At 37.3% G+C, this 26,188-nt stretch overlaps 4 protein-coding genes and 1 non-coding gene across 5 annotated transcripts in view; all 5 read left to right on the plus strand.

Moving 5' to 3' along the window:
* The first annotated feature begins 2,393 nt into the window (after positions 1-2,393).
* LOC135623673 (uncharacterized) lies at positions 2,394-5,474 on the plus strand. Its single transcript, XM_065126909.1, has 3 exons — positions 2,394-2,615; positions 2,712-5,083; positions 5,186-5,474. Exons 1-3 carry the CDS (start codon positions 2,507-2,509, stop codon positions 5,261-5,263), a joined length of 2,559 nt encoding a protein of 852 aa, XP_064982981.1. The 5' UTR covers positions 2,394-2,506; the 3' UTR covers positions 5,264-5,474.
* Positions 5,475-6,284: 810 nt separating this feature from the next.
* On the plus strand, positions 6,285-11,590 carry LOC103999092 (soluble inorganic pyrophosphatase 6, chloroplastic). The gene is made up of 5 exons (XM_009420748.3): positions 6,285-6,776; positions 7,856-7,956; positions 8,059-8,240; positions 9,772-9,870; positions 11,277-11,590. Exons 1-5 carry the CDS (start codon positions 6,361-6,363, stop codon positions 11,367-11,369), a joined length of 891 nt encoding a protein of 296 aa, XP_009419023.2. The 5' UTR covers positions 6,285-6,360; the 3' UTR covers positions 11,370-11,590.
* A 535-nt stretch (positions 11,591-12,125) lies between these two features.
* Positions 12,126-17,074, plus strand: LOC135623674 (ADP-ribosylation factor-like protein 2). The gene is made up of 5 exons (XM_065126910.1): positions 12,126-12,363; positions 12,449-12,559; positions 12,875-13,037; positions 15,437-15,517; positions 16,652-17,074. Exons 1-5 carry the CDS (start codon positions 12,299-12,301, stop codon positions 16,787-16,789), a joined length of 558 nt encoding a protein of 185 aa, XP_064982982.1. The 5' UTR covers positions 12,126-12,298; the 3' UTR covers positions 16,790-17,074.
* A 1,029-nt stretch (positions 17,075-18,103) lies between these two features.
* TRNAR-CCU (transfer RNA arginine (anticodon CCU)) lies at positions 18,104-18,176 on the plus strand. The gene has a single exon. It is a non-coding gene; the product is annotated as a tRNA-Arg (tRNA).
* Positions 18,177-20,806: 2,630 nt separating this feature from the next.
* LOC135623675 (E3 ubiquitin-protein ligase RSL1-like) overlaps positions 20,807-26,188 on the plus strand; it is a 5,529-nt gene continuing 147 nt past the window's right edge. Inside the window, exons 1-4 of the mRNA XM_065126911.1 lie at positions 20,807-21,425; positions 21,528-21,949; positions 22,382-23,118; positions 25,657-26,188. The exon at positions 25,657-26,188 is cut by the window's right edge and continues 147 nt beyond it. Coding sequence (XP_064982983.1) covers positions 21,554-21,949; positions 22,382-23,118; positions 25,657-26,038 — 1,515 coding nt within the window. The 5' untranslated portion in view covers positions 20,807-21,425; positions 21,528-21,553 and the 3' untranslated portion in view covers positions 26,039-26,188. The remainder of the gene's footprint in view (positions 21,426-21,527; positions 21,950-22,381; positions 23,119-25,656) is intronic.

A 26,188-nucleotide genomic window follows, 5' to 3' on the forward strand; every position in this document is an offset into this window, starting at 1 on the left:
CTCAGACCCAGCATCGGATCATAACAAAGAAGAAGGTAAGCGAAACGGGTTGGCATTATGCGCTGCGTTACTGAGAGCGGCTTCCAATTCTCTCTCACACACACAATTTATATGATTAATGTAACTATAAATATTTACAGAAAAATAATAAAAGAAAAAAAGGCCAATGTGCGTGGTTTTTTACATGATCAAATAAATACTTAAACATACCAAAATTCCTTTTCGATATATATTTTTTCTCAAGTTCATATAATCCTTGCGTCATAGAGGAGGGTAGTAGAAAAGGATAGAAAATTTTGTAGGCCGATTCTAAGTGCAAAATTTTGATTTGGATTCAATTTAAATAAGTTATCATATTTGAAAATTTCGATGCATAGTTTAAATTGGCATGTCAACTATTTTGTCTTCTTCACTTTCCAATGTCGTGATCATGGCATTGGTGGGGGAGAATCTTGAAAAGCTTTGAAAGAGATAGCAACGAATATAGAGTAATGGAACATATCTGATAGCATAAAGAGAGGTGCAAGTGGTGGGTGGGACTTTTTCTCATTCGGTTTCTAAAAATTAAATTCACATTGATTTATCTCATTGTATATATATACATATACATGTATTTCGATTTATCTAAAAAAAATCTTATCTTTTTGAACTTCTCCTTAAAGGTATTCTAATTTTTAATTTTTATTATTATTATTTTATCTAATATCTTAAATCCATCATCACCTTTATTCTTAATGATAATGGAAGCATATAAGTCATAAGAGTCAAGTGAGAGGAATGATGAAGATAAATTGACCTACGGATACGACCAAAATGGTGTAGAGTCATCCACGATAGGGTCAATCAAAAGATTTTGATACGATGACCATTAGCGTTTAGGATATTAAAGAAAAAAAAAATTTGTCTACTAAAGATTTTACTATTCGTCTAATTTGATCGGTAGATATAAAAATTTTTAGGGTATCATATTGTCTATAATGGTCATATTAAGTTAGTGACCAATTTTTTAACATCTCTAATTTTGTCACCAATATCAACATATACTCCAAAGTATTCATAATAAATACATAAATAATCTAATAAGAAAATAATCTAATAAGAAAATAATCTAATACATAAATAATCTAATAATCTAATTAAAAACACGTGTAACTAAATAAACTAGTGGAATTTTAAGAAAATAATTTATCTATTTTGATTTCATAGTCATTATCATAATATTTAAATCATTATTATTTTGATGTTCTTTTAATGCACCAATAATATTAATATAAATAACTGAAAAAAAATGTGCACTAGGATAATGAACACCAGACAAAGTATACATTATATTATTAAAGTGTACATTATATTATTAAAGAGAACTTAAAGAGCTTAAAAGAGAGATTAGGAGAAAGCTTAAGAGTTTTGAAAGTTCAATAAATGCTTAATCAAATTTGTGGAAGGATTGGAGGGAGTATTTTTTTAAAATAAACTAATAATTCAAACCAATAATTTGAACTATCAATTTCAGTTCTTGAACCATCGATTTCGGGTTCGATGATTTCAGTTCTTGAATCGCTGTTTTTGGAGCTAACGATTCTAATTTCGTAAACGTAGAAACCAAAATCGACCTACTACTTATCAGTTTCATTCGAATCGAACCATGATCAGGGTAAGAGAGAAAAGGGGGGATGAAGGTGGGATCGATCCGTCTTACCTCCATCTGATTCGGCTTCTTCATTATCTGGGCTCTGCTCATCGTCGTCTTCTCCCGAAACCCAAAGTATGTAGCACCTCTCTTTCTCTTCCTCTCCCTCTGCTTGTAGTTCTGCAATCAGCCATTGTGTTCATCACCATATATATATATATATATATATATATATATATATATATATATATATATATATATATATATATATATATATGTTGGTGAAAGCTTCTTCTTGCAGCTTATGAGTTAAAGCCCACTGTGAGTGTCTTGAATTTTCTTTATCTGAATTTAAATCCGAAAGAAATTATCTGATCCTTTATTATAAATTTATACTTCCATTTTCTTTAATTTCTCATCAGATTTAAACTTTAGTTGGATTTTAAATGACAGGGTTTACCAAATAGGGGACGCCTTTAACTAGTCCTGAACGGTCGAATCCACAACAGTCGACTCCTATTCTACCGATTCGAAAATTCCAATAGAATAAATCATAGATCCCATCGCCCACCCCACAACGGTCGCTTCTTTGGGCATCCGCGATTGGAAGCCGCCGCTGGGTCCCAGGTGGGACATATGCCCTTGCAGAGAAACGAGTTTACCCGGAAGCCCACAGCGGTAGCTTTTATTTCTTTGTTCTGTGAAGGAAATAAATATAGCCGTTAGGTCCTCGCTTGCTTCTTCATTGGGCATCCCCGTATCTTTCCTAAGGCCCTTCGCCGTCCGACTCAAATTTCGAACAGAGAAAGAAGTACGCGTGAGTGACAGAGAGAGAGAGAGAGGGAGAGGGAGAGCGCACATTGTGATCCCCGACTGATGGCAACAACGACAACAAGATCGCCTTCCCCCAACCCGTCCCGACCCAGAACCCCCGACGCCAGCGTCGCCAGGAAGAGCTGCACCGCCATTGCCTCGGCCTTCTCAGGTAAGCATCGACAAGAAGAAGAACCTTCTCACATCTTCTTGATGATCCCCTTTGCGATCGACTTGAATCTTTCTTGGTTCTTGTTCTTGCCTGCAGAGCCCCATCAGAGGAGCGCCGGTGGCAAGTCGGGAGTGGCGTTGGCGGCGTCTTCGCGTGCGTCGCTCGAGCAAAGGGAGAACGAGAGGGACCTGAACTGCAGCGCCTCCTCCAAGCCCTCGGCCGTCAGGGCGAGGTCCCCCGCGCCGTCATCTTGTTGCTCGGCCAAGGGAGCCAAGAACTTCATGGCCCCCACGATCTCCGCCGCCTCCAAGGCCGTGGCCGCGTCGCCGAAGAGGAGGATCCTCGCGGAGAGGAACGAGACCGTGCCCGTCGTCCGGTCTTCCCTCACCTCGCTCTTGGACGAATCTCCGGCGCCAGAAGAGTTTCCTGCGAAGAGAAGGGTCAGTTTCGGTGCGCGGCCGCATCAAGACTCTGGCGTTCAAGGGACCCCGTACGTCGGTGGTGGCGGCAGCGAGCCAAGAAAGATCGAATCTGAGATCAAGAACCGTCGCTCTTCCGGTGTTCTTCCCTCCTTTCACATTTCTCCAGCGGCTATAGCTCCTTTGGACGCTGACCCATCTCTTCCTCCTTACGATCCCCACACCAATTACCTCTCCCCGAGGCCGCGATTCCTCCACTACCGTCCCAATCCTCGGATCGATCAGTACCTGAACCAAGAAGGCGACTTGATGGATGCAGGGGACGGGAAGCGACTCGAGGACAGCTTCTCCTTCGAAAGCTCTGAGGAGACACCTGGGCAGACCGAGGAAGAACAACAGTCCACACCGGGAGATGACGAGTGTTCATCCCCCGAGGTGGAAGCGATGGAAGAAGAAACAGGTGAAAGCCCTGTTCCTGAATCTGAATCCAACCCCAAATCCACGGGTAAAGGTCGCTCCTTTTGGCATTACAAGTTTGCTCCCCTTCTCCTAGTTTTGGGCATTGCTTGCATCTTTGGCTCCTTCCTTGGATGTCCTATTCTGTCATCTTCCATGCTGAAAACCCCAGTAATACCAGCCACTGATGATGTCCATGTAAGGGACTACCTAGCTGTTGCTGCTCTTGATCTTAAAGAACTAGCTAGAAAATTGAGCCAATGGTCATTCGATTCTTTTGCTCGTGACACTACTCTGACTTCCTTGCCAAGAGAAAAATTTGGTCCCTTTTTTATGCCTAACTTGACAGCCGCAAATATAGAGCAGAGAGACGACATAGATTACAGCTACATTGGAACGATCGTAAGCAATGAACATATTGGTCAGGGCAGCGCGATGGAGCAACCTTTTGAGGGAGAAAAGCAAGAGGAGAGTATGGAAGAACATGAAGTAGACATAGATCACAGCTGCAGTGCAACAACGCTTAGCAATGAACACATTGATCAGGGCAGCGCGATGGAGCAACCTTTTGAGGGAGAAATGCAAGAGGAGAGTATGGAAGAACATGAAGTAGACATAGATCACAGCTACAGTGCAACAACGCTTAGCAATGAACACATTGATCAGGTCAGCGAAATGGAGCAACCTTTTGAGATAAGTGTGCAACAGGAGAGCATGGAAGAACATGAAGTGGATGTCTCGGGAGATGAGCTAAAAGATGATACAGAGTCTGGGGATGAGAAGAGTGGAATGGAAGTAACACAAGGTCTGGAAGAAAATGATGTTACAGTGGAGCCAGAGGCTGATGATGATGTTAAAGAGAGCAGCCTTGTGGAATTTGAGAGTGAGAAGAAGATTGCAGAGGCTGATGATGCCAAAGAAATGGAAGAAGAAGCAATAGTTGATGGCATTGAATCCGAGAAGAATATTGAGTCGGAGCTCAGGAAAATGCAGGATATTGGTCCTCATGATCTTGTGACCCAACATGATGAAGTAGCAGGAGGTCAAGGTGATAGTGGCAGTTCATCATCTTCTGCTTCTCAAACACATGAAGACAGTCCTTCAGCATCTGGTGATGAAAGAATCTCTAAGACCGTCCAATCCCAAGACCTTTCGATGTATGGATCAGATGGTAAACATGCAATGAAGCTGGCAGCTGGGCTGTCTTCAGCAGTTCTGCTTGTTGCATGCTTTACCTTTCTTCTCATGAAGCGAAGGCAGACGTCTCCCTCGGTGGATAATCCCCAGATAGCTCCAACAAAGAAGGTGATCACCAAATCAGTCTCAGGCAGCAGTGAGAGCCATGGCCATGCCAGGGGGTCTCCTTTCCAGAATACCCCAGTGGTGGACATGCTGATGATGGATTCTGGTCCTTCAGAATTCAGCAGTAGCTTGCAGAACAGCACGTCTGTTGGCCGGAGGAGAGCAACCCGAAAAGGCGAGGAGGAAGAGACTGAAAGCAATGAGAGAAGGCTGAGAAGGGACTCTACAGTGTCATCCTCTTCCATTTCTTATGGAAGTTTCACTACCTATGAGAAGCTCTCTTCCAAGAAGGTAACTAAATATTATCCTTTTTTTACTTTTCTTAATGGTGTATAAAGTGATGTTTGGTGAATTGATCTTGAAGTTGCCTTCTCTTTTTTCTGTGGTGTGTAGGGCAGTAGAGATGAAGAGGTGATAACTCCAGTGAGAAGATCAAGCAGGATCAGAAACCACCAAATTGCTTCCCCATGAGGAGGAGGAGATGATGAAATGCTACTCTAATTACTTGCAGAGTAGTAGTAGCTAACCTTTGTTGCTGTGGTTTGTTGTTGCAAGCAGTCTTAGCTTTTATTAGGTTGACATGGCTTTAATTTTAGGTTGCTGATTCTTTTTCTTAGGTTGATTTGTACTTGGGTGTGAGATATCTAATGCATGATTGATCAGCTTTGTGCTGTTCATTTCATTTGGATTATGGAAGAGATTGGGTTTGAAACATGCTTCTGACATCACCCTTTGTTTGTCTAATCCAAGTATATGATGATCCAACTACACTTAATCAAAATGATGAAATTAGATGTGATGGACATAAAATTGATTAAGAACAAGTGTGAATTCTAGAAAAAAAAATTTGAGCTTTAAAATTTTTTCATAGAATAATTCCTATATAATATATTTTTTTATCAATAACTATTTTACCTATGGTCGGCTTTGTTAGACCTATCGTAACCTGTCCTCTGGTTGTGGTCGCACGAGAAAGGAGGGGGAGAAATGATCGTCGTTACCTTCGCTTTATAGTATGTCTTGCAATACTCTCATCGTGCTTGTCTGCAAGTCTCGTATAAGAAATGAGGGGGCATAAGGCTCATCACCACCTCCGTGAACCCTATCGAACCTATCGAGGTGGTGGCGACCCTCGTGCCCTCTCCTTTCTTGTGTAAGCGTTGCGAGCGAGCACAATAATAATATTTTAATTTTAATTTTAGTATCTATATTTTTACTTATATACTTTTTAAGGGTAGACATAATATTAAAATAATTCAGATTTAAAATTTTATTTGTTGATTTAAGACGTAATTAAAGATTATATAAATGTAATTTGCTTGAAATTTTTTTTGACTTTTTTTTTCAAATGATTCTCTCATTTTCAATTTACCCATTTATATTCTCATTTTTTTTTACTGTTTTTTTCAAATGGACCCGAATGCAATCATGTGCGTTGATTTGGGGGCTATTTGACGCGCTGATTCATACAAGTCCGTCCGCACCTCATCCCTAACGTGACTAAAGCAGCGGTGGTGACAGCCTCTCCGTACTTCTCCCAATCGGACCACCTCTCGACTCCCAGAGCTATGGCGGCTACCGTATCCGCCACCCGCTTCACCGCCGTAGCCGCCGGTGCTCTCCGGGGACTGCGGTGGCGAAGCTCCCCTCCGGATCATCACGCCTTGCTATTCTCCAAGAGGCCTGGAGCCGTCTCACTCAATCACCGGCGCCGCTTCGTCGCCCCGTCCGCCCTCCACAAGGCCGACATCCAGGCCAAGGACGAGGGCCAGCCGGAGACCCTCGACTACCGGGTCTTCTTCCTCGACGGCTCCGGCAAGAAGATCTCGCCGTGGCACGATGTGCCCTTGCACTTGGGCGACGGGGTCTTCAACTTCGTGGTGGAGATCCCCAAGGAGACGAGTGCGAAGATGGAGGTGGCCACCGACGAGCCGTACACGCCTATAAAGCAGGACACCAAGAAAGGGAAGCTTCGATACTACCCGTGAGATCATTTTACATCTCAATCACTTCTCTTATTCTCTTTTCTTTTCGCTTAGATTGCTTATTGTTTGTTTTAACTGTTAATTCCGAGATGTTGACCTGAAAATATCATGGATTTTGGTTTTTCGTCAGCCTGGGATAATGCTGTGAAACTGATTAGCTCAGTGAAGAGTTTGATATTTGAGACAGATAAAATAATGAACTGTCAATCATAAACCTAATAAGAGTGGAGTTTTTGGTGATTGTATCGTAATAGTAATAGTCTATCTTTCAGAACTATTCAGAGATTGTGGCATTTGCTATGAAGTTAATCGAGAATGTAGACAATCTCCAATATGGCTATTCATATTTGCATTAGTCCCAACACCAATATGACAATCCCCAATATGTAATCTACATCTATTTTAGGATTGCCCCGACAGGAGTTATGCTGAATTTACTCTGCCACGTTGAATTTTAGTTATTCAAAGGTGAAAATTTAGACAAAGTCTGCTAAGTTTAAGTCAACATACGTCTGTGAATTAGATCTTGTTGCTATGTGCTACCAGAAGTTAAAATCCTTGTCTCTTCAGATGACAAGTTCATTGTCATAGGCCTGTTAACCACATTAATGAGTATAATGTATGAGTCCTGTTTTTCCAAATTAAATCATTGTGGCTTTCACATATCAAATGATTTTACTAAACTGAAGTAACTCTTACAACTTACACACTTTAAAAAATATGTGGATTAGATGCATTTAGATGAGCAGTCTAGAGATGTAAATGCCTGAATTTAATATAACATAAGGGTATGGGAAGAAATGGGTTGACAAGATTGACCATAGGAATTGCATTATTGTGAGAGTTCTTTTTTTTTATATATGAACAAGGCCATGCCTACCTATACAAATACGTGAGAAAGTTTGGCAGATACAAGGTCACAAATTTGCTCAGCAGGCTTCAGAATTTAGCGAGAAATGCCAAATCATGTAAAAAGTAGATCATACTCGAAAGGGCAATATCACCTCACCTATGAAGGTTCTTGCACATATTCTAAATTTGAGAGCCTAGTTGTTTGATTGTTCATTTTCAATTTCAGGTACAACATAAACTGGAACTATGGATTACTTCCACAGACGTGGGAAGACCCATCTTTTGCTAATGCAGAAGTCGAAGGGGCTTTGGGAGATAATGATCCAGGTTCATAAGAACCACTTCCTATTTTTCGAGTTCAATGTTGCTTGTTGATTTTTATAGTGTAGCAAGATCCTGGTTCCTCTGCTGAAATTCTCCAATTTCCAGTTGATGTTGTTGAGATAGGTGAAAGACAGGCTAAGATTGGTGAGATTCTCAAGGTGAAGCCCTTGGCTGCTTTAGCTATGATTGACGAAGGGGAGCTTGACTGGAAGATTGTTGCTATTTCATTGGATGATCCTCGAGCTTCACTTGTAAATGATGCTGATGATGTCGAGAAACATTTCCTGGTATACTTTTCTTTTGGTGTAAATTTATTTTGAAAATTTGAAATATATCATATCTCTTTACATCAAACTATGAAGCTCTTACATGAGTGGTTTGTTGTGTCAGGCTACTAGATTCATGATAACAGACATCCTTGCTCTGTTGCAGATACATGGTTAAATAAATAGTGTTGAGGTTTGGTTTGTATCATATGTTGCCTTAAAATCCTGCAGGTTGTGTAGTTTGAAATGTCCTTAGACACCCATAGACTGTGGTCATTTAACTATTTGAACATCTGGTGTTCTTTGATCATGCATACTACAATTCTGAGCAAATGGCAGGCTGGTCTATACAAGCCAAAGAATTTTTATGATTTTTTACACTAAATGACTAATTTTGATTTATTTGCAGATTAAAAATTCTCCCGCTAAGATTTAGAAGAACTGAGAAGTTGATCTGCATGTTCACAAATCTATTCACCTTTTTGGTAATTAAGTGAAAATCAGATCAAATTATTTTCTGTATGTGTTAAGATTGTTGGAACCTTCAGGTGGAGATGAGTCAGAAAAGTTACCACACTTTTGTTGTTTATTCTACATTAGGATATTCATCTATATGTAAAGTAACCAAGTCACTGGAAACCTACTAATGGTTTTCAGATTGTGTAAAGTTGTCAGAATGGTTATGTTCAACTAAGGTTTAATTATGGACCTTTGACTTGTTTAGGACTCTAGAGCTTCTGAAAATGCCTTGTCCATAGTCCACATCAACTGTTATTCTGTATTAGTGTTTAACAAGTATCTTAGCACATTTCTGAATTTTATGTAGGGCTACCTTGATTCTATCTCGCCAATTACTCTGTGCTTAAGTGCATGTTATACTTTTCTGTGTATTCCAGATTGGATATAATGCAAGCAATTAAACAGTATACTGTTATGTTATACCTGCTGAGTTACCATCACCACCAACAACAATGAAGCCATAAAGTCCTAACTATCTGGGTTGGCTACATGGTTCTTTTATCGTCATTGAGATTTATAAAAAAATATATATTTAGTTAAATTAGGAGTATTTAAATGTTTATTTATAGTTTGCATTAAAAACTTTTTCGATCTTAATTATTTCATAAATTGTTGTTGTTGTTGTTGCTGAGTTTTTTATGCTGTTTCGTGAGATATGCTACAAAGTGCAAAAAAGATGTACTGAAATTTCTTGATTACTTTCGGTTGAACATGAGTTTGTATACCATTTACAAGTTCCTGAGACAGCAAAGCAAATTATGGTCATGTTAAAAAGAAGAGAGTGCTACACTGAAATCTTAGATTCTGTATTAAAGTTCTCATTTAGTTTGGAGGAAGCTGATTCTACCTACTTTGTAGAAACATTGATGATTGTGTGATTCTGTTGTTGTGTGTAAGTTTCTCTTCTTTCCTTTTATGCATCTTTTAATGGGTAAGTTTATATACTTAGGACCATGTGGAATGCAACCAATGATTGTTATCCATGATATTTTGTGCCTGATTATTTCTTGTCACTGGCTTGCTGTTGCTTCAGGGAACTCTTACTGCTATAAGAGACTGGTTCAGAGACTACAAGATACCGGATGGAAAGCCTGCTAATAGATTTGGTCTTGGCAACAAAGCTGCAAACAAGGTAATTAGTTTATGGTTCTTATGGTCTATAATCTATATATCCCGGTATTAGATTCTGCTATTCGTGTTGCATGCAGCAGTATATTTTTATCATGATGTACTTATTGTTTGAAGGATCCTCGGACATTGTTTTTGTCATATTTAGCTTGTGTGTGGTAATTTTTGGCTTTTTCTTTTATGTTAGACCTATTATATGGGTCATGTACTTCTTTCCTTAAAGGGGGCAGAGTAATACTTTGGATGGATATTTACAATTGTATTGCTTGGTGTTGATATCTGATATCTTGTATCCAATCTCAAAACCATGTGGATAAGCCTTCCAAGAGGAGTAATTGCTCTTTGGGGGTGAATAATGACTCACATACTGATCTCGATGAGGGACAAATTTGATCTTTATATCATAATTTCCACACTTCAAATCACTGATGTTATAGTTAGGTTCACTCCTAGTTTACTAGGATTCCTGCAACTTACATGGGTCAGAAGGCCAAAGTCCACCATGTTGCTGCCACCATCCATGATTTCTAAGTTTGTTAGATTAAACATTAACTGGGATGTACAATGGGTTCCAACATGACCCACATACTACTTATGATTGTTGTATTCATACTATATTTATCAAAATCTGAACTTGAAATCACTAGAGTAAAATGTTGTTTTCTTTTTTTGGGATGAACAGTAAAAGATATACTAATCCTGATGTATGCCCTGTTAGAATGGGCTACAAGTTCTAACAGATCCATCTACCTATAGTTTTAATTGAGCACTTTTCAACATCTGCTTGAAGTTGGGCCTTAGAAGTAACTCAAATGCTGGATCAATCCAAATGTTAGTCTTCAGCAATTGTCAACTGGTTCTATCAAAGTCAACCTAGTTTTAACCAAAATAGATTGAGAAACAGAGTATTACCATTTGACAGGGTCATATACTCAATACGGCAGGCACCTGATGATTTTGTGCCGGTCCATTGGCAGAACAGTGTGCACAACTCCTGTTGTGATCTTACTTACGCATGCAAGTCTCAGGCAACTTTCATCTCCATCATGGCCCAGCACTTGTATCAGCATAATCTTAGAGTGATACTACTGTGAGGTTTTCTATCAGAAAACCATCCATTGATAGTAACAAGCATCCAACAAACTCTTTATCTACCAGTTACTAAGTAGTCTATATGGGACCCAAGGATATAGCTGATGATTGAAAAATCTTTAAAAAGTTTCGACTTTCCCAGATTCAGAAAGCATCATCTTAATTCTGTTCATTCCTGACTGCACATGAATGAACATGCTTCTTCCGTCAATATGTAGAGCCTAGCAAAATTTTGGTTAGCACTTGCATTTTCAGCAGCAATTATCCCACCGGGTACATTCATTCCTACTGAATTCTTTTGTTCTTTCTGGTGTTTAGGATTATGCTTTGAAGGTTATTACCGAGACAAACGAGTCATGGGCTAAATTGATGAAAAGATCGGTTGCTGCTGGAGAACTGTCACTGGTATGATTGCCCAAATGAAGAAGCCAGGAGGCTATTTTTTCTTTGTTTTCCAAGAGTTTAAATGTGCTATTGCAGATTTTTATTTAAACTGAACCAAAACATGGAATAATTATAGAGTGAATTGAATTCCTTGGGGACAAACTTCTCGGGTTCGACAAATGTGTTTCCTGTCCCACAATGCTAGTAAGTCGGTGATTTCGTGTAAGATGTGCTCATCTTTTCTCCAATTCTTTGTCACAAATATATGGTAGTTGTTATTAAAATTCATTGATCTGACCATAAACCAGTATTGGAAATTAGAGTTCCATATCAGTACATTTGAAGACTATTTTTTGTTATTTTACTTAATGATATCAAGCAAGTATACATGTTCAATATGTATGATCCAGTATAATCTGACATCAAGGTATAGATTACTCTACTATTATAATTCAAATTAGATCCATTTCTAAATCCCAAAATGGACTCTTTTAGTTGTATCATCAATTTTAAGTGGGGAAGATTGTGATATTTCAATAATTTTATTGTTCTTCAATAAGGTTGGAGACTTTTTTCTGTGTAATGGATGGTTCCAAGTTTCCATATTATTGCCAATTAAATCACAGATTATGGTAAATTAGATTAGCAAGGAATTTTGCAAAATAATAAAATATATTTTGTTTTCTCTCTTTTCTAGTCGTCCATGCGATCGATTCGAGATTAGAGAACTTCTCAATGCGAGTTGTGCTATTTGTGGCATTTTTACAATTAAACCCCTGTATGAAGCAGATTTAAGATCAGGATTCGCTCCAGATGACATTTCGGGTCGGGCTGCGGAGTTATAGGGTAGACTGGCATCCGAAGTTTCTCGGATCGTAGCTCCTTATCGGATCCCTCGGCTCTTCTTCTTCCTTCTCTGCCTTGTCGGCTTTGCCCGTTCATTCGTTCGATCAATCATGGGGCTTCTTAGCATCATAAGGAAGATTAAGAAGAAAGAGAAGGAGATGCGAATCCTCATGGTGTACGTGTTTTCGCTTCTCTCCATCCTTCACATTTCACTCACTTTTTTCTCTCTCTCTCTCCCTCGATGCGCGGTTGGATCGCAGGGGACTGGACAACTCCGGGAAGACTACCATCGTCTTGAAGGTCAATGGCGAGGACACCAGCGTCATCAGCCCCACCTTGGGCTTCAATATCAAGACCATCAAGTACCAAAAGTTAGTCGCCGTCCTAATCTCTCTCTCTCTCTCTCTCTCTCTCACAGATACACACGCATGCACAAGATGTGATTGTTTGATCTTGATTTGGCCAAAAAATCATAATGGAAGTGAAACTATAAGTCTCCCTCCTTTTGGAAATGACAAACTAATAAATAATGAAGTAACATCTTTGTGTGAATCGATGTTGTTTCTCCAAATAAAAAGTGAATCTAAAACGAATATTGTTATCTCCTTTCCAAATGCCATAAAAAGAGGAAAAAAGAATCAAAACTTGGTATTAGATGATCTGGATCTGGTCTTGGTGTCCTGCAGGTACTCCCTCAACATATGGGATGTTGGCGGTCAGAAAACTATTAGGTCCTACTGGCGGAACTACTTCGAGCAGACGGATGGCCTGGTGTGGGTCGTTGACAGCTCTGATGTGCGGAGATTGGATGATTGCAGGTCGGAGCTTGAGAATCTTTTGAAAGAAGAGGTGCGAGATTGATTCAAATATCAATTATGTTTGTTTTCTTATGCTTTTGATTCTTAGAGTGGGTTTATAAGTTTAAATATCTGTCATTTTGTTATTAGTCTTAACTGCTAATTATTATAAGTCTATTGGAAAGAAGTAACATGGTCGGCAAAGGCTACATGCAGATGCTTCTACGATTTGCTTTTGTTACATGAAGTTGGCCATTGAAGTTCGTCTATGCAAAGGATGGGTCTCTGGATCCTACTTTGAGGCTTTTAACTCTGATCCTAGGGGTTGGCATTGTTTCCTAGGGAAGAAAATTTCATCCTGACATTGAAGGCAATGCTTTTGATAGTGGCGCACACATAGCACATAACATGTTGGCTCATTTTTCCAAGTTTTAGTTATTATTATTATTATTAGACTTCTTATCACTATAGTTACAGGTTATCTAAATGAAATTTTTAAGTAAGAAGTTTATTAATAATTATTCTATATATTTCTTCCATTATATTGGTTTCCTCTTTTATCATCTCTTTACCCTGATGGAAGTTTTATTTATGAAAAATATATTTATTGCATTTGTCAATCAATGGTCAAAACATGGCTGCAGTATTAGGGGTGTGAAAGGGTTGTTCTATAATCATGTTATTTTTCTTATTCAGGTTTTATCTAAAATGTTCAATTTAACTCAAAATCATTATACTTAGTTTTTGCTGAATGAGCACTATTATTTCATATTTCATTTTGTGCTGTGTCAATCTCTTGTTTCTCCCAGTAAATCTTTTATGTTGATGTGTTGGGTTTGAATCATGCTCCGTGCTTAAGATTGGCACCACAAATATCCATCGTCAGCAATGGCACAGCTTAATTTGAAGATATTCTTGTTTCACCATTTTCTATTCTTCACCTATAGTCAACTTGGAGATCATTATATATCTCTAAACATGAAAAAGTCAAGCATGGTTTAATTGTGCAGAGACATATAATTAACTTGGTGTAATTACTTGTGATTTGTGCAGTTGGAACTTACATTGACTTAACATTTGATGCAATGAAAAGAAGAAATATTGTTTTACACTTTTGTATTCGCTCGAGTTTTTCCTGATATTAGTGTTAAATATTGACACATGCTGTGTGTGTGCCAGCAGAAAAACCAAGCTGATAAACATTCTAAGCACTTTGCCCATTCAAAGTTGAAGCATATCTTCTCATGATAGTATTTGTATGATGCACAAGATAGCTAGTTACTTTAAGTTTATGGGTGTGAGTATGCCACTAGATCAATTTCTATGCCCTTTTTTGGGCTTCATCTGTTGGCTGTTGTATTTGTGGGAGATATTTGTTAATGTTGGTATCTTCTGCTTTGTTGTATATTTTGATGCTTTCGTCATGTTGTGATTATCTAATCAACATCTTGTTTCATTACTCACGTGTCCATCTGACCATGTCAATTTTATTTTGCTTATTCTTGTATTATTATCACATCTTTGTTCACTGTTGTTAATTCTAAAGATAACCTATGAGATTCCTATTGACTTACCACTATTATATTAAAAAGGCAACACAGTGTACAAAGATCTTACCAATGCTAATTTGAGGAGGGTCGATATAAGTAGTCTTATCCTTGCAAATAAAGAGGTTATTTCTATGGCTTGAACCCTACTCATCTATGTCGTAGAGGAGCACATTTACTGTGGCATCAAGGCTTATCCATACCACTATCATATGGCAACCAAGATAGCCTTCATATATGCAGCATCTAATTTAATCACCCAGCTCCAATATGGTTGAACATGAGACCTTTTGTAGAATATGCTGATTGGAAACATAAATCCATTTCAACAATCAATGTGGATAATAAGATGTTGTAAAGTAGCAAATTTACTGTGACGTAAAGGCTTGTCCTTACCACTATCATATAGCAACCAAGATAGCCTTCATATATACAGTGTCTAATTTAATCACCCAGATCTCATTTGGTTGAACATGAGACCTTTTGTAGAATATACTGATATGAAACATAAATCCATTTCAATAATCAATTCAAATCATAAGATGTCAGTGTGGCTCATGATGTCAACTGTCAAGGCAGACAATCTGCCTCTGAAAGGTTGTATTGTTTGATAGAGGGCATGAAATGTTAATCGATATTCAACTTCATAGAAGTGTTTTTTTATGTGAAGGCTGAAATGCAAGACACCTTAAATTTGTGCCTCCAAGAATAGGTCAATGACATGAGATTACTTTGTATCTTATTCCTTGATGTTGTCTTTAGAAATTTAAATTTCTATTTGGAACACATTTTTCATGCGGCTATCACAAAAAATTAGTAGAACTCAACGCTTGTTTCCTTATTTCTTTTGTGGATATTTAGTGGATAAAATATCTAATGGATAAATCTTCTGTGGTTTTGACAGAGGTTATCAGGGGCATCTTTGTTGATCTTTGCAAATAAGCAGGATATCCAAGGTGCTCTCAAGCCAGCAGATATAGTCAAAGTAAGATTACAGATGATATCCATGTGTTGCATTTGGCATTTAATCTTTTGGATCTTTGAAGGGTCTTCTAAATGTGTAAACATGACATATAGTTGTAAAGGTCAAAATAGATCAAACCGGCTTTGGTTCAGACTCGGCTTGGATTGATGTTGATGTTGGATTTGAAGGCTACATAAGGCTGATCCAAATCAGATCTAATTCTCTGAAAGGGGGGCAGTTTCACCTTTTTTCTCATAGGGCATGGTGCAATTATCCGAGCTAAGTAGGGGCTTTCCGCCCAGAGAATGTGTTTTCCCAAGCAGACTGAAGCAATATGGGCCTTGAGAGCTCTGTGCTTAGCTTGTCCTCCAAAGACCTGCCACATTGCCAGACAGCTTCTAAAGTTTCTAGAATTGTCTGGGAACATTTGTACCAATTTTAGACAGTCTTTTGTCTTTATTTTTGAGTAATACGAATTTTCTTGTGTTAAAACCTTAATTAATTACGGCAGGTCAAGCCTTCAGACTTGGACCAGAGCTTTGAACCAAATGGTAAGGTTAAATGTGTTGAGTTGCGTTGGGTTATTGGCTTTAGAAGTCGTCACCACCCTTAATTTTACCTGAGGAAACTTGAAGATATATGCTTACACTGCAATATTTCTGTATCTTTTATATCATCTATTAGCAACAGCTAGGTTAAATCAAACATGCTGATTGTGCATTTCATCAGTAAGACTTCTGTAACATCTTTATATTACCCTTTTCCCTCTTCTAATATTTTTTATTTTGTGGATCATTCAATTTGAGAAATATTATGATAGATTTTTGAAAATGAGCTTTGTGGAACTGCAAGGTCTAGTTTATTGAATCTCATTATTTTTCTTGAATAATGTCAAATCATACTTGATGCAGTCTTCTCATTCCCAGTATTTCTTGTTGGTCAAGAATCTGGCTGTATTCTCTTGTTGAGCTTCAAAGTTGGCATTAAATTTTTTCAATTACACTTGATGCATTCTTCTCATTCCAGTATTCTTTTTGGTCAGGATTTTGGCTGTATCCTCTTAATGAGCTTCAAAACTGGCACTAAGTCAGCTATTAAATATTTAAATTCAAGTGTCATTGCTCCTCTTCGATAATATGATCTCCATTTGTTCAGGTACTAAATTTAGATGCCATGGACAAAACCAGGCATTGGCAAATTGTGGGATGTAGTGCCTATACCGGGGAAGGTTTGCTCAAGGGATTTGATTGGCTGGTGCAAGATATTGCTTCTCGGATATATATGCTCGACTGAGAATGAGAATGATATATGGATTGTGTTACGATATGGCAAGATAAAATCTTCGACAAAATCCCTATTGTTCAAGCAATCCTATGTATGCTCTGAGAGTTGGACCACCGATATTTTAATCAAAGATGATGACATCTTTACATTTTCTTTTCTTTGATATTTATGCAACAAACTATGGTGCCATCATCATGACACTTGAGCAAAATGGCCTTCAGTATTTTCTTGTATTTGCTTTGGAGATGATATCATGATAATGAAAGGTTGGTATTGTGTGTGGTCTTCTTGAAACTTGTTCCTAAAGTTTATTTGGATGAATCTTCTGGCATCTATCTTACAAAATTATGTATAACTCATTATATCAATCCTTATAATGTAGCTAGCCATTATGCCCTATACACAAAAGGTTTTCTTATGAGCATTCATCATCTGTAGTGTATTTAACATGTTAGTGTTAGCTGCTACTTTCCAAACTTTGTATTAGAAGGAAGACATAATGTCACTTTCCAACCTTTGTTTTAGAGAGTAAAGGATGTCAGATGTAACATGTCATGTAGTAGAATGCTTAACTGGCAGTTTGTAATATCTGGATGCTTGTGCTTGCATAAATAAGCTAATGTAGTATTTGCAAATGCAGGCTATCTTGTCCAAATCTCTGCATTTGCAAATCCTCTTTACATAGCTGCTTGAGTTCATAGGAGACATGATCATCTCCCAACTCATAATTTTGTCATGGTATAAGAGTCCGATGCTACTCACTCATGCATGTGATGTAGATGATTAGAATTGGAATTGTGGGAACAATCTTTTTGTTCCCAAGAGTGAGACCAGCTTTTTTGACCCTCACAAACCCCTCATTGATGGGAGCCCTTGTGCTGTGTCTGGGCTTCAACTTTTTCAGACAAGGGATGTTAGAACTTTTATGAGTTCTCCCATTCCTATCAACTTAATATCTACACTAAGAAAGGATGCAAACCATAGGTGATCATTCTTCTGCTTTCAGTGTCATCTTCAGTCTGCTATTTGTTTAATGCACATTATGTTTCTTCATCATCTCTTTGAGTGGTGTATGATCAGATTTTATTTACAAGTGATACTGAGCAAGTTTCGGTGAATTGGGAATTGAAACCTTTGTTGATCATCTCTCCCCTACATCATGGAGTACATGAGGTTGAGTTTATGTTTTCATCTACCAATAAGTGATGAATTATTTGTCATTGTATTTTCCTTTTTTATCTTACTATATTTTGAAATGTGGGGATCTAAGTAGATTGTAGTGTACATTTGTTTAAATAGAAATATATTGCAAACATAACATAAGCGCCTGTAGCTCAGTGGATAGAGCGTCTGTTTCCTAAGCAGAAAGTCGTAGGTTCGACCCCTACCTGGCGCGAAACTAATTCTTTTTTGTATTCCGAATAAAATAATTTATTTGTTTTTTTAGAAATACTTCTTTTTTATTTTTATTAAAATAATTTTTTAAATAAAAAATACTCTTACTAAATTTTTATGATAAAAAATAATGAAGAAAAGATTCAGATCTTATGATGATCTATCTATCTATCTATCTATCAAATGATAAATGATGAAAGTAAGATTGACTAATAATTGATAATAATATTTTTTGAGTTTTTATTGAAACTCAACCAACACAAATCAGTCAAACAAACTCAATTTTAATTACTTGAAATTCTCATAAATCTTAATTAATAATAATAATATTATTATTATTATATATTAAAATTTCATAAGATATTGATTGAAAATTTAGAATACTTTGATATATTTCAAAATAAAGTATGATAGATAGTATTTCTAAAAAATATTATAATATTTATTTTCATTTATTGATAATGAATGGTAATAAATAAGAAATGTTCTCGGTTATAATATTTTTATCACTAAATTAAAAATATATAACTTTAATAAAAAAAACACGATGACTAAGTTTTAATTAATTGAATTTTCTACTAATCATGATTATCAAGGTTGCTATAAGTTTCGAGGTATTATAAAATAACTTATATGAGACTTGGAATGGCTTTCATGAAGGTTTTAATATATTTTATATATATATAAAGTTTTCCCAAGCACAAGGTGGCATGGGAGTGTGTGATCGATGCACTATGGCCATGCCATGCACGTGACAGTGGTGAGTCTGCAGCACGTACTTGCACATCTTTCCACGAGACCACAGTAGCATGGAATCAGTGTCACTTCTCTTGTTCCTCTTACGATGGAGATAGAGAGAAGGGGTGCTTTCTCAATAGATTCAATAGCTTTATTCCCTTTTTTTTTATGTGATATGTATATATATATATATATATATATATATATGTATATTGAATATTCAATATAATATAGAGAAGTACTTTGAAGTATTCGAGGTACATATAAATAGTAGAGTATTAAGCCAAATGTGTCGCAATCTAACATCAACTCTTCGACGGTGTTGACCTTTTCGTGTGGAACCGTTCAAAACGTTGGATCATAATCAAAGTAGAATAAGTTCAGAGGTTGTGTTTGAGTTGCCATTTCTTTTCTCAAGTTGGATGGTAGTCAAGCCGGGGATGGGGGTGGGTGGGTTGATAGTTCGATTCCATCTTTGTCACCTAAATTGATTATAACATATTTTAATTAATTCACAAATTACTAAATGATAACGTAAAGAAGAAGCATGAGATAAAAACAGTAGAGAGAATTGTTCTTTTTATTCTGTGTATTATATATATATATATTTACTTTAACTTTGATGCTATATATATATATATATATATATATATATATATATATATATATATATATATATACATTTGTAGGCAAGGAATATGTTATTATTAATTATTAATTATTTTTCATCAAATTCGTTGTTAGCATAATGAATACATGAGAACTAAATATGAATGTTTACAAAATTGTTATATATCAACAATGCAAGCATGTGAATATATATATATATATATATATAGTTTTGAGAAATTTTGATGAAGCATCCTAACTTAAAAATAAAAACTATAATTTTTTTTTTATAAATGATGATTTTATCCTTGGTTACCTTCGTCGTTGGTTATTGACCGTCTCTTCACATTGATTATATCTACGCTCTTATCACTAATCATGTCAATCCTAATCGTCTCTATTATTGATCGAATCTATACGCTACCCATGTTAGTCCGATCATACTTACAAAAAAAAGGTGGAAAGAAAAAATTGTGATTGAAAAATAAGAGGACCATGAGCAGAAGATGAGGGCAAGGGTGGTGAGGGAAGAGTGAGCGAGTGATAAGTGATTATTTGGGATGATAACAATGGTGAGGGAAGAGTGAGCGAGTGATAAGTGATTATTTGGGATGATAACATTGTTAAGTGTACAAGTCAACCCATGCATGAAGTCATATGTAGCCAGAGAGCTCTTACCTTTATCGTGATGGAAGAGGAGGTGAGTGGAAAGGACAAGACGAAAGCTACGATAAATTTAAAGAAGATAAAAGTAAAATGATTTTTTGATACAAGAAAGGATGTTGTACGAGAATTTTTAGAAGTCAGAGACTTAGTAAATTTTTTTTTTTAAACTATAGATTTTTTTAAGAATTCTCCCATATATATATATATTTATTACATGTAAAAGGTTTAGAGGAGTAGATATAATATCAAAATTTAGAAGGGTATATATGTTCTTTAAAGGCTTTAAAGAGGCTAAGCATGTAAAACTCTCCGCCTTTAATTACCCCCATAAACTCTTCCTTAATAAAGAAATCGTAGATTAAATGGATGGCTTCGATAGGGGTTGGGTGCAGGAAACGCCCGTCGGTGCCCCTATAATATATATATAACCAGCAAGCCAAATGGACGGCTGATACACGGGCAAGATGGTGGGCCCCGCAAGAAAGTACATAAACGGACGGTGTATACGAGCGTTGGAGCGGTGGGGCCCCGAAGCTTAATTAACTAATACCCGCTCTTCACCCCAAAAATTTGTACCTCCCCGACGCCTGAGCCGAATTATTACGCCGCGTCTTTAACGCCACCTCCGTCGCTTTAAAGGAATCTTCTTGCTCTTTTGCTGCCGCCGTCTGAGCCCTGCCTTCGATTCCATTCCCGGTGACGCTTTCGTCTCTTTCCGAAGAGGACCGGCGGAATAAAGAGGACCCTCTTTTCGGGTCACGCGACTCCCGAGTCCCCTCTCTTTACGGTTCCGCTCGGGAAGTTTCTCCCGAACGCGAAGGCGTAATCCGGAGGCGATGGTTGGGGGATCGGACGAGGGGTTCTTGGCGTCCTGCGATACGGTTTTCGATCGGTTGTAGAGGCGAAAGGAGCCTTCTTTTTCTGTTTCTGTGGGTCGATTCTTGCGTGCTTGGTGGTTAATTTGGGTTGTGGGTGTTTGTGGTGATTGCTGGTGACGGGATGGGGCCCCTCGATTCCTTTTGCGTAGTCGATTCTTGGTGATTTTTGGTTTAGGAATTCTATGATTTGGGGTGTTTTGGGCTTCGTAATCGTGGGTTTGGATCAATTGGTGTTAAGATCTAAGTGGACGAGCAGGAAGCTGCGATTTCAACGGTAAGGATTTTAGAGTTGGGTTGATTTGGAAGGAGTGGCTGACAGATTCTCTGAAAATTTGGCTTTTGGTTCCGTGTTGGATTTGGTGAGTCATGAGTTAATTCTTTGGTTCAACGCGGATGAACGCTGAGAAATAGTTCTTTTTTTTAATCGAAAAAGAAGTTATTTTTTGTGTGTGTTTTCGAAGGGTTTAGAAGACACGGAAGCTGAAAAATGGAGAACACGAATAGCTTTGAAGAATTGTTCGATAATTCCGATGTAGAAGATGAATTCCAAAGCTGTTGTACAGAGGACGAGGAGTGGCAGGACACAGAGGAATCTTTGGCCGAAGGGTTCAAGGATGATCTCGATGAACTCTCGTTAAGGATGTTCTTCAAGGGTGTCTCTGCTTCGGATTTGCACAGTAAAGAATCTAGGGTTTCTGGAATTGGAGTAGTAATGGAAAGGTCTCCTGGGATTCCCTTAATTCAAGTGCAGAAGAAGCTCGATTTCCATGTAGAAGCATTGGTGGCCGAGCACTTGGCACTGATGGATGGTCTATTGGCAGCTCTGCAGAATGGTGCCCGAAGGCTCTATGCGTTCACGGATTCAGAGAAAGTTTATTATCAGGCAAGGAATAGACTAACCAAGAAAACGAGAAACCTGTGTTGACTGCAACTCGATTTTGTTTTGGTATTTCTTATGATGTAGTTTAGGAAAAGATAATTTTAAATTTTGTGTTTGCTTAAACAGGCACCAGATGATTCTATTGCACCATAGTTTGACAGCTTATTTTCAGAATATTGATTTGTATTTCTGTGCTCCACTTGCTGATCTCCATTTAGGTTTAGTATTGCATGTGAGAAAATTGTGTTAGTCTCCTTATATCGTCATACTCCTCACACAACAATAGTTGAATGAACATTCTAATTCTTATTTTCTGCTTCCCTCACCTTTTTTGTGTTGAGATTTATACAAATTTTTTTATGTTGCATTTCAGTGTCATATATTTTAATATTGTGGGATGGATAAATGAGATTAGTTGTTTAAATATTTTTGCAGATAGCAGAAACAGAAATACTTGATGACCAACTTTTGGTAGCTCTAGGACACAGAATTCTAGAACTTGCTGATCAACTCGAAGATTTTGACTTACAACTTGTTTCTAGTTTTGAACTAGAGAGGCCATTGCGCTTGGCCAAAGAAGCAATTGGTGACTGTGCAATGGACACTTGTTCTATCTGTAGTGAGGAAAAGATAAGTTCCAAGATGATAAAGATAAATTGTTCTCACAAATTTTGTTCTGATTGCATGTTTATATATGTTGAACGCAAGTTAAGGACCTTACAGGTTCCTATAAGATGCCCACAAGCGAGATGCAGAAATTTTATTTCAGTCAGTGAGTGCAAGTCCTTTCTTCCTGTTGCTAGTTATAAGATGCTAGAGAGAGCTGCAATAGAAGCAGATGCTCATAATGGAGACCGAATCTTTTGCCCATTTCAGAATTGTTCAGGGTTGATCAATTGTGTCAATCATTTGTCTTCTAGAGCAAGCTCATCAACTCAGCCAGACATCAACTGTGTTGAGTGCCCAGAGTGTCACAGAGATATATGTATTGGCTGTCATGTACCATGGCATTCTTTGATGACATGTGATGAGTATCAGAACCTACCTGCAGAAGAGAGAGATGCAGGGGATATCACTTTGCATCAATTGGCACAAAATGCTAGGCAGAGACGCTGCCAGCAGTGCAGGCAAATGATTGAGCTCGCAGATGGGGGCTACCACATGACCTGCTGGTACATCAACTATGCTTTATGATATGAACTATTTTCTGAGAATTAATGGTCAAAGTTGAATGAATACCAAGTTTTTAAGTTCTTTAATTGCATAAGATTATTGATTTATGCATATCAGTCAGACTATTTACTGTAGGAAATTTTGTTGGCCTTTTGACATGAGATGTCTTCTCTTTAATCCATATCATTATGATATAGTAACACCTATCTTTCTTTCATGCATGGCATACATTTACTAGTGGTTTGTTTAAATACAATACCTGAATTTCCTAACTGTGACTGGTCCTTTTCTTGATGTTCCTGTATGAATGCATGCACTAGACTTGTTGGAACATGATTTATGTTCTCTAACAACATCCTATCTTTGCTGTCTAAAATCATTTGACTGCTTCTATACAAAGGCACTCTTGAGTCATTTTACCAATTTCTTATTGCCACAAAATAGATAGTTATGTACATCTCATAGAACTGACGGCCCTCAAACTTTCTTCATAGCTGGTATTCTCATTATGCTATTCTATCTAGATGTCAATGGATAACTAAACAATGCCTTCTTAATGGTGGATATATGTCATTGGTCTTCTTTAATTCTGATTTGAGGGAACAATCTATCCTAGGACTTATATCCAAACTTTTGGTCTCCAGTCTAGGAGCTGTGATAACTGTAACTTGGAAATGGAGATCAAAAACATTACTTGATATGATTTTTTTATTTACTTTAAGTTGGGCTTAAATTTTTGTTTGGTATTAGTGCCTTCATGAAGTCCTAAAAGTGGCTTTCTGGAAAATCTGGTAATATTTTCTGGAAATGAGAAGGAAGTATGGAAGGTCAACTTAGGTCGTTTGTGAAATGTGACAATTACAAACATATATAACTTTGAAGCACAGAAATTAATTTAATATGCACCTAAATTTAGATAACTTTGATTTAATCAGTCACCAATGTGTCAGTAACAGGAAATTGTTTTTGGCTTCATAATGGTAGGTATCAATGCTCCTTGTACATCAACTGTGCTGTTTGGTTGCTGCTGGTCCAAAAATTGCTAATGAGCTGTTAGTTTGCAGCAATGAGATCTTTTGAACTTCTATAAATCATGATAATTGTAGAAGAATGAAAATTTCTATACCTCTTTGCATAATTTCATCACTAGAAAATTAACATTTATATATATGAAAAGCATGGACATGATACAAACATCGAAACAGCAAAATAGAGAGGTGTCAATGTTGCAAATATTATTGTAGTGCAAACTTAGGGAGCCAGTTTCTTTTACTTTTCATTTTTTTACTATTTGTACACTGCTACCTCAATCGAACATTTTAATTACCGGTAAGGAAACAGATGCAGCAAGTACTGGCAGACACATGCTTGCACAAAGGAATTCTGTGGTAAATGCATAGGAGTAAAGGATAAATTGTTTTTTCTTGAGTAATGGAGAAATAAATATCTTTTTGAACTTCCTGTGGTCACTGCTATTAGATTTTGTTTTGAGAAGAGAATTATTATCGACCAATTTTCTTCTATTTATCAGTATGCTAGTATTTATAAACATCTAATGAGCTTGGAGCCAAGGATATCTTTGTAGGTCTGAAATTCATCCTTGAGTATGTCGTAGGAGACTGTTAAACTTTGAAAATTTTGTTTTCGTATTGAGTCATGAAGAAATACGTATCATTTTAAACTTCCATGGTCACTGCTATTTGATTTTGTTTTGAGAAGATAATTGTTATCGACCATTGTTCTTCTATCATGTGCATCCTGGTATTCATAAATGTCTGATGAGCTTTGAGGCAAGGGTTTGTTCATAGTTTAAAAAAATTACTCGAGTATGTCCTATGGGATAGTTGAACTTTGAAATTTTCTATTAGGTAGAGTTGACTTATATGGTTGAGTATCATAAAAGATTTGTCTAGATCTCTGTAATGCTACAAGGAAGAATTGATGTGTGACCTGGATCTATGCTTATTCCTTGTATTCTTCCTTTGTTTATTTAATTTTTTGGAAATGGTTGGTAAGCTTTCAGAGAACTTCCTATAAAAATTTCCATATGTTATAAGTGCTGTAAGGTCTGCTTAGAGTGAATTAATTTTAGAGACCTTTTGTCTATCTGTAACTTTTGAGCGTAATTATCTTTATATTAGCCTGACTTTCATAATTGTTTTCTTTTCCAATGCACAAAATCTTGAAGCATTGTCAAGATATTTTTTTAACTTATATTCTTGGATAATTGGAATCAAATAGATTTGACTAATGAGTTTACTTTTCACCTGTTAGTGCTAGACTGTTCTCAAACCAATAATATGAAGTCTGTCTGTTTCACCATTTCTTTCTTTACTAGTCCTTTCTGTTCTGATCAATCATATATAGATACATCAAACTGCTAATGGCTTGTTATCTTGAAACTTGCCTCCTTTCATTTCTCAGAGACATATAGTTGTTTTCTTCCATAGGCTCTTCTGTTTGTCAGGTTGAAACAGCAAATAGTTACAACTTAAGTAATCAACTGTTTAACATCATTTTCGTGTTGGTAATGTCAGGTGCGGGCATGAGTTCTGCTATTTATGTGGTGCTGAATATAGGAATGGGATTCAGACATGTCAATGTGCCTTTTGGGGTGAGAATAGCCTGGAATCCTCTGCAACGTCGAATCAAGAGTCAGAGCTGTGGACTTGGGAGTCTTTTGATTCTCTGCCGACGGTTATGGATGAGTACTCGGAGCAAGAAAGAGCACAACTGGCTCTGATACAAAGGTTTCTTGCTGGAGGATTCAGCCTTAGTGAACACCACCACCCTTCCCAATCACCCCCTCGGTGTTCTGACTCATACATGGATACCATGAGAGACCTCCACCAGCTCCCATGGCTCGAGAGGTTTGTATCTGTGATTAGTGATAGCTACCATGAGGATTTTGTCCAGTGAATTCAGTTCAGCATCCTGCTGCACACTGTTTCTGGCTAATAAATGCTGGCATTTCTCAAAACGTGGGGTAAAGGCGTACAGGTGAATGTACAAACTCTTACCTCATAATATATAGGGTTTGCTATCAAAATATTTGGTGCTTCGGAGACT

This window comes from Musa acuminata, chromosome BXJ2-9, assembly GCF_036884655.1.
Source record: "Musa acuminata AAA Group cultivar baxijiao chromosome BXJ2-9, Cavendish_Baxijiao_AAA, whole genome shotgun sequence".
Classification (NCBI taxonomy): domain Eukaryota; kingdom Viridiplantae; phylum Streptophyta; class Magnoliopsida; order Zingiberales; family Musaceae; genus Musa; species Musa acuminata.